At 34.3% G+C, this 8,088-nt stretch overlaps 1 protein-coding gene across 1 annotated transcript; it reads left to right on the top strand.

The window, feature by feature from the left end:
* The first annotated feature begins 353 nt into the window (after positions 1-353).
* LOC110462898 (homeobox protein engrailed-1-B-like) lies at positions 354-6,402 on the top strand. Its single transcript, XM_021517138.1, has 2 exons — positions 354-937; positions 4,507-6,402. The coding sequence occupies exons 1-2, from the start codon at positions 484-486 to the stop codon at positions 4,821-4,823; spliced, it is 771 nt and encodes a 256-aa protein (XP_021372813.1). The 5' UTR covers positions 354-483; the 3' UTR covers positions 4,824-6,402.
* The last annotated feature ends 1,686 nt before the right edge of the window (positions 6,403-8,088 follow it).

The raw sequence follows: 8,088 nt of genomic DNA, 5'->3' as shown, positions 1-8,088 counted from the left end.
ATATACTAAACGTAACATTATCATTTTCGATTTTTGGTATTGAGTTTATTTCAACATGTGTTCTTTTTTTCTCAAGCGTAGCTTAATTATACCGCAATCGCTTCGTAAAGTTAAGAAATGTTATTTTTACCCTCTTTAAAATTATGCTATAAAATTACACCCCACGCCGGGCGCTGGGTAGTGAAAATGCCACGCTATCATACGCCTTCCGGGCCGATTTGATGGCTTTCTCACTTCGACGCTTCTGATTGGCCGACCCGTAAATCGATCTTATTCAAGTAAGCCCCGCCCACAACACCTCGGAACATAGAAAAGATGAGAAAAATTTGATCAAGTTTCAAAACCCATGTTGCCATAAAGTGGTCGAGAGTACGGTGTTGTTTATACCTTGTCAATCTGAGAGGAATACCGAAACGTGTCCGATATTAATAGGACATTTATAAATATTGTTTTTATCTGGACGTTTAACAGCTTATAACAAGAATGGTGCTTCTATTTTTTCATGATAAAATTAAGATGGAATCCCGTGATCATTCTCCGGATGTTAAACGGGAGACCGATATGGAGGGAACTAGCAGCGACGACGATACTGACAATGTTAACGTTGACATGGAATCTAATGTGTTGAGAGTGACAAACTTTTCTATCGAAGAAATCCTCAAACCAGACTTTGGAGTGAAAAAGACACTTGACATAAACATGTCGTCAGCGTTTTCCGCATTTACACCTGTCCGTCACCAGGAAAAGCTTCTTCCGAGGTGTTCTTCCGCCTCATCGTCAATATCTTCATCGTCATCTTCTCCTCGTTCCTGTGGAAGTGTCCCGTCCTCCCCGGAGAGTTCTGGCCAACCCCCCAAATCCCCGGACAGCGAGTCTCGTCCTTCCCTGTGGCCTGCCTGGGTGTATTGTACCCGATATTCGGACCGACCCTCATCAGGTAAATATCGTCTTAATTACTTGGTAGATAAATTAGTGATTGATTCACCTGACCTGTGTAGGTATGTAAATACAAATCTCAATATTTATCTCCCCTCATTTTCGTTTGGTATTAAGTCTAGTAATTAAATCTTTTTCTCAATTTCCTAATCATAAGAAATATTACATGATGATAATAATTATCCGTGTCAAACGATACCTGCTGTTTCTGTAGTTTATAAAGATGGCTGGTATTGCAGCTAAAATGTTATTCAGCTTTATTCTTTGAAAACATGTTTTCAGTGGTATATTGTACAGTTACGTGAATGTAATGACACGTTTTGATAATTAAAATTAATTTGTCAACACATTATGATGCTGTAATCACCGTTCGCCGCTTCCTTTTGTGTTTTGATTAGAAAGAGTGTAACGAACACGAGACCATGTTTATTAAGTATTTGTTTATTGATAAAAACATTTCTGGTATGACATATGTACAAAACATATCTTATGTACACACTAATTTGATTATCAAACATTTATCCGTTAGGTAAATAGTGAGAATATATTTAAACATAATTCTTGTTTTTCTTCTTTATTAATTTTTTCTTCTAAATAACAAACTGCCTCGTTAGGAATTTATAAAATTCACAAAGTTGATATTTTATAAGATGCACTATAACGCAGTACTGCTTGGTTATGTTATACATATCTTGCTTGTGTTATTTTCTGGACCCAGCTATAGGATAGAGCGATAGGAATAATTTCATAACTACTGTATGTCAATTTAGATTGGGTATTTATCTTCTTCCTTCTTCCTTCCTTCTTTTCTTCGTATGCATCACTTTTACTCTCACAACGAAAGTGAAATTTCTGTAGTTATTTCTTGATCATTTGTAAAAAATATGAATTTATTATCAAAGGAGGGGAAAATTACTCAGATAATCTTGTGTCCCATCCGTTCTGTACAGCAAATTAAGTATATTTTAAGTAAACAAATCTTATTATTAACACCAGTCGTTTTCGGCTATGTAGATAAAGTGCATTCACATCATTTACATGTGATATAAGTTAAGTTGCATTGAACGTACTTTAAAAGGGATACTGATTTATTTGATGTCATACTTTTGCAGTTAATTTTTTGTTCCATTGAGATAAATAATGATGTTATCTATGCAATAAATAGTATACACTAGGTATATTAACATCCTTAAATGACATTAGCTGTTAATAGGACGTTAAACAAAATTAAACCAAACCAGGTATATAAACTATCCAAAATGAAAACCATTTCATCTTTATTGATTAAAGAATAATTTCTAACATGTTAAATAATTGTTTCCTGTATATTTCGAAATCAAAGACAAATTTAAGGGGTGTTTTTCAGAAATAAACACTTTAACATGAAAGTTAAAAAAAAAATCATTGCATTTTGTGGTAAACGGACTTAGTTGAAGTGTCTAAGATATTCAATGGGGCGGCAACTTGTAATTAAATTATCAACAGTTTTTGATTTCTTTAAGTTAAGCAGGTAATTTTCACGTATTTACCTCCGAATATCAAATATTTAAACGATAATTTGGTAAAGGCGACAGAACACGATATAAAAGCGTGCCGGCCCACAATAAAAGTGAACGCTTAATATCTTGTACTTAAAGTTTTCTTTTTACGAAATTATCCGAATTTGTCAACCTAGAAACATTATTGATGGATACATTAAGAACTGTATTAAATAATTATAGATCGCACACTTTGACTTTTTATAATAAACACAATGATGACAGGAAATTGGTGGTGAAATCTGTGAAAAAATACAGACCATTTAGATTTGTAGTTGAATTACTTCTATTATATCACAATTATCGACGCGTACATTCTGTGAACGGGAAGAATTATCTGGAGCGATTTGTCGTTTTTTTGTGTAATGTATAAATATAGGCATCATAACTTGAATTGCTGGGGACGTCTCTATATGAAAGATGGGCTTGAAAAGGCTATGGCAGTGCAAGATCATATACAAATTTATACAATATTTTCAAAGAAAAAAATAGACAAGTCGCACACAGTTCTGTTTTAGAAATTTTAGAGTGCAAAAAATAGATGAATAAAATAATATTTTTTTTTTAGTTTTAAATAGATTAATCAAATTATTATAATTCTTGTATTATATTTTAAACTTAAACAGAAATACAAAATTCCAACAAAAAATTACGTAATGTTTAAAATCGTATAACAACGATCAATTTAAATGGAAAAGTCGATATGACCAGAAAGGTTAGCCCATTTAATTATAAATCCTGTTCTAGATTATGTGGGTAGGTGGCTGCCATTTTCTGACTGACATGTACATCTTCCCAGACTCATTATGGATGTTACCCAATGGAATAGTAAGTCCGGATCGGGCCGTATCCGTCAACCGGACAATAAAATAGATTAACTCTCTTGAGTTGTCAACGCGCTAATGAAAGACACGATCTAAGCATAATTGATTTAGCGTTGTAACGAGTCTGATAGATAACTAATTAGTTTATTTATAGGGGTACCTCAATCAATTACACTTGTATAATAGCTAAGCTACAGGCCAGAAGGCCACGGCCTATTGGAAGCCATCAAATGATCCAATAAAATACCAAATAATTGCCTATGTTCCGGATTTTCTCTGACCGTGACAAATAAATAGCTTTCTTGTCTTGTAGAGGTTGGCAAGTGGTTGACAATTTAGATCGAAGAGTGTCGCTTTGTGACATGTTCAATAATCGATAACTGAATTGAATAGAAACTGTTTCTTATACATTATTTAATTAAAGGGTCTTCCTTGATATATATATTACACTAGGGGCACACGTCATGTTTTAATTAAAGGTTTTATAATTCTTATGTACATAGGGGTCATACGTCCTGACTTAATTAAATGGTACATTGATTGGGGACGTTTGACAGGGTTACCATAATAAAATGTTTATACATGTCTCATTTGCATAATATCATAAGAAGTATAATCATAATTTCCATAATTCTTTTTCCAAAATTATACAATACGTGTACAATACTATCCATATAAGTACATCAGAGTGATTCAGTAGGGACCATATACTGATGTGATATCATACAGAACATAAATCGTTTATGTTAGTGGAGGAAAAACCAAAACACGACAAAAATACAATGAAATGAAAGAACCATTTTCCTAAAAACTTAAACACTTCCCTCCGCAAAAGGAAAAAAATGCCATGAAAGATATTTTTGAGATTAATTACGTTCTTTTAATTAAATACGAACTATATCAAGTGACTGGCCGATATTTCACATGACTGTCTGATAACAGTTTTCCATGCAGAAATTGATTTTCTATAGTTATGTGTATTATTTCCATGAGCTTTAAACTTATTTTTAAAATCTATTTCTAATTCAAAACTGTGACTATTATACCGTATAATTAGTTCAGGCGCACAAAGCTTGACTACCGTTCCAGTCTGTATAGAGATGTCGGGATGTTCATGTACACAGAGATGCTAGTGTAAAACGAAACATTCTTACTTACATTATTATATAATTAATCACCAATAACTATTTCTGTCATTTACATTACAGGACCAAGATCGAGAAAAATTCGGAAGAGCAAGGAAAAGACGGTAGATGAAAAGAGACCCCGAACGGCCTTTACGAACGACCAATTACAACGACTGAAGCGCGAATTTGAAGAATGCCGGTATCTGACGGAGCAGAGGCGACTGGATCTCGCGCAGGAGCTCAACCTGACAGAAGCTCAAATTAAAATTTGGTTCCAGAACAAGCGAGCAAAGATAAAAAAATCGGCGGCACCCAGAAACACTCTCGCTCTCAGCCTGATGGCACAGGGCCTCTACAACCACTCGACGGTCTCCTGTATCAAGGACGAAGAGACGTAATACATAGTGGGGAGTTGTTTCAGGATCTTAACTTTATTATTGAATGACTTTGTTTTGAATGACTCTTGTTGAATTTGCCGAAGAATCGTTGTCTTGTGTTATGTTGACGACTTTTACCGAAGAATAGTGATGTCGTCATGATGTTGTCAATGGCGACAATTCTTTTGGATTCGGATCATCGAACAATGAACACTGTGGACAATTTGTGCTACTTAGGGAGTCTAGTCGAATGTAAATCCATATATAAACTTATTATGATCGTAGTTTTTCATCGAAATGAAAACTGATATTTTCATTTTTGAAAGAATTCATGATAGAGAGAAGGAGATATAAATATTGTAAGCATGTGGTTATGTATTGTCTTCTGCGAAGACAAACTTTGTGAAGGAATTCTGTTACAGTAAAACCTCGATATAATGACATCGTTTGTACAGCGAAATTTCGGCGTTGTCAAGTTGTTTGGCGAAATATTGACTAAGTGATGAAGATTCATAAAAGAGAATTGCCAAGAAAAAAGAAAAATGTTGACTTGAGATATATTTTTAGTCGTTTTGATGGAAAATAAAACGAAGGGCATTATATCGAGGGTTTACTGTATTCAGTCAGTCGAACTAGCGATTCAACAGTAGTTAAATGTCGGACATGTATCGAGCATGGCGTTTCTGTGCTATTATCATCTCTGTAAACAGATCACCGCTTTCAAAACTATTCCAGATACGTCGCCATTGGTATGAGCGGTAATACCTCTACCCGACTGGACTTTAAAGCGCCGGCCCGGTTTCTTGCCTGGAGTGTTAGGTCCGCTCCGTGGTGTAATCAATCATTGCTCCGCTAAAATTGACAGATCCCCTCAATCAAGCATGATGGCAATTGGCCTTGTAACGATCCGGATGTCCAAAGTTGTTTAATCAGTTTGAATTCAACAATACTAAAATGTTTACTTTAAAAGTTCTTTTTAATACATTTATACTTTTTTTTTTTAAGAAAAAGGTGTCTCGAGGCATGTAGAGATCTGTATGATATATACTAATGACTTGACAATATTCACACAAGACACCAAGTCCCGGTGGTAGAAACAAAGGATTGATATTTTAGCATAGCCATTTGATTATTTTTTTGCACTACGTCATGCACGAGGTTGCAACGGATCTTTTACTATGTTTGACTTCGCTTGAAATTTGGGTTGCTAAATATTTCAAATTGTACCCGCTTCTAACGAAACGAACCCGAAATAAAATTGATAAAGATATTATTGAAGTCTCTCATTGAGAAACGTTTATATCAAGAGCTGTATTTCATTGTTTGGTCTTTTTGGTGGCTTTCAAAAGAACTATATCGTTTACAAGCGCTAATAAAATAAATAATAATTCAACGGAGGTAATTGAGCAGACAACATTCGGAAGTTCAAACATACTTTTTGCTAAAGAAAAAAAATCTTTTTAAATTTCTCATTTTTTTGCTGTGAATTCGACACTACCTAAACAAAGGAACTGTTATTACAAACGAAAGTAAATCCGCTTTCAATGAAACAACGCTAAAATGAAATTTTCGATTAAACGAAAGCTCTGAATATCATACAGAAAAAACATGATGTTAAGAATTTTGTGTGTCAGTCACATACACCGTGGCGTATACTCGTTACTAGATGACACCGATACAGATTCAGATTCCAGATTCAGATTCTTTATTACACCCTTGACAGTGGCCCGGTTTATCCAAGACTTGCTAGATTAATACGGTATAGACTAGAGAGAGAGATGAATGGAGGACTAAAGAGAGAGAGAGAGAGAGAGAGAGAGAGAGGTGTGTGTTTATACATGTTACGTTTTCTAGATGAGAAACTCTGAGAGAACAAGAGAACAGTCTGTGATATTTTTTATTATTTCTTATTTTCATTATTATTGTGTACAATGTATGTATAAATACCAATGTGAAATAAAATACAGAAACTCCATTAAACACTTGTCTCAGTCTTATATTTCAAAACTATACAAACCTGTTAGACGGAACAGCATCATGACGTCACAGGCGACAATGTAATACGGCAATGCGTTAAGCCATCAACAGTCACTACCTTCAGACCGACAAAGTATGTTTCTAGTTGTTTAATTCATGAGTTAATACTTATAACCGTACTATTTTCACCAAGGCCTTGATTTGAGTCTTTATGATAATTTTGTTTGTCTATGGACTTAGCAGGTTTAACTTGTATTGATCACATGGTCTAGCTCAAGTCAACATAAAGACACGAAGATCTGACTAGTCTGTTTTCACTCTTCATTTTTTTCTCAATTTTTTTAAAACAAATTCATGATCGAATTAAAAAATTTGTTTCATGTCTTAAATATTAAAACATTTTGATTCGGTATTGAATTTGGCCTCTTGTCCATAAAAGCTTGATTTTAAACTAAATTATCGTCCTGATGTATTTGTTTGGATAATTCGGTTATCAGGAAATCAACATGTTTGGTCTGGATTGCCAACGTTTATCTTTACAGAAATGTAAAGTTTGTTTGTTCATTTTTGGTTTAACGTCCTCGAAACAGCCAAGGTCAAATGAAGAAGGGCACCAATTGAGACACAAAGACAGAGAAGGAAAGTAAGATAAGGAAACATATAGATCCCATGTGTTACATTGACGGCAGAAGATCAATGTTTCGTTCTTCAATGTTCTTTAAGCAGTCAAAAAGATACGAAGACCCTCGATTCAGCTTTGGTCCCCACATTAATCGCCTTTTACGATACCAAGCAGAAGCATACACTTTTTATATTCTTTGGCCAAACATCGAATATAGTAAAGAGTTATTTCTGGAGTAAAATGACAACCCAACCAAAATCGACGATAAAAAATATAAATCAATTTAGATATCAATTTATATGTATTCTGCAAATACATCACTACACTAAGCAAATTTATCGTGCAGAGAGAACCATTAAAACATTGAACGTTTTAATCGTGTTAAGTTGTAACGAGAGTTGTTATTGGTCAATCGTTGTGTAATTTTATCTGATAGTGGCACGTGCGTGCATTAATTGCATGCTCGTGCAGTATCTTTGCACACTGTTCCAGTATAAATATTGTCCGCAAATGTGTTCAGACGATTTGGAGATGTGGCAAATCATGTCCGTTGCAGCGTCAATATCGACACTTTCGTGATTAATGTCAGTTCAAGTCAATAGATTCAACACCAAATACTTTCACTGGTTTATTGTACGTTTGTATTTTAAACTTAAATAAGAGCCGATAAATAAATGTTATATGATA

This window comes from Mizuhopecten yessoensis, unplaced genomic scaffold (genome assembly GCF_002113885.1).
Source record: "Mizuhopecten yessoensis strain PY_sf001 unplaced genomic scaffold, ASM211388v2 scaffold10841, whole genome shotgun sequence".
NCBI classification, from domain to species: domain Eukaryota; kingdom Metazoa; phylum Mollusca; class Bivalvia; order Pectinida; family Pectinidae; genus Mizuhopecten; species Mizuhopecten yessoensis.
Note: the sequence above shows the minus strand (reverse complement) of the source record. Positions and strands in the feature narration are given on the sequence as shown.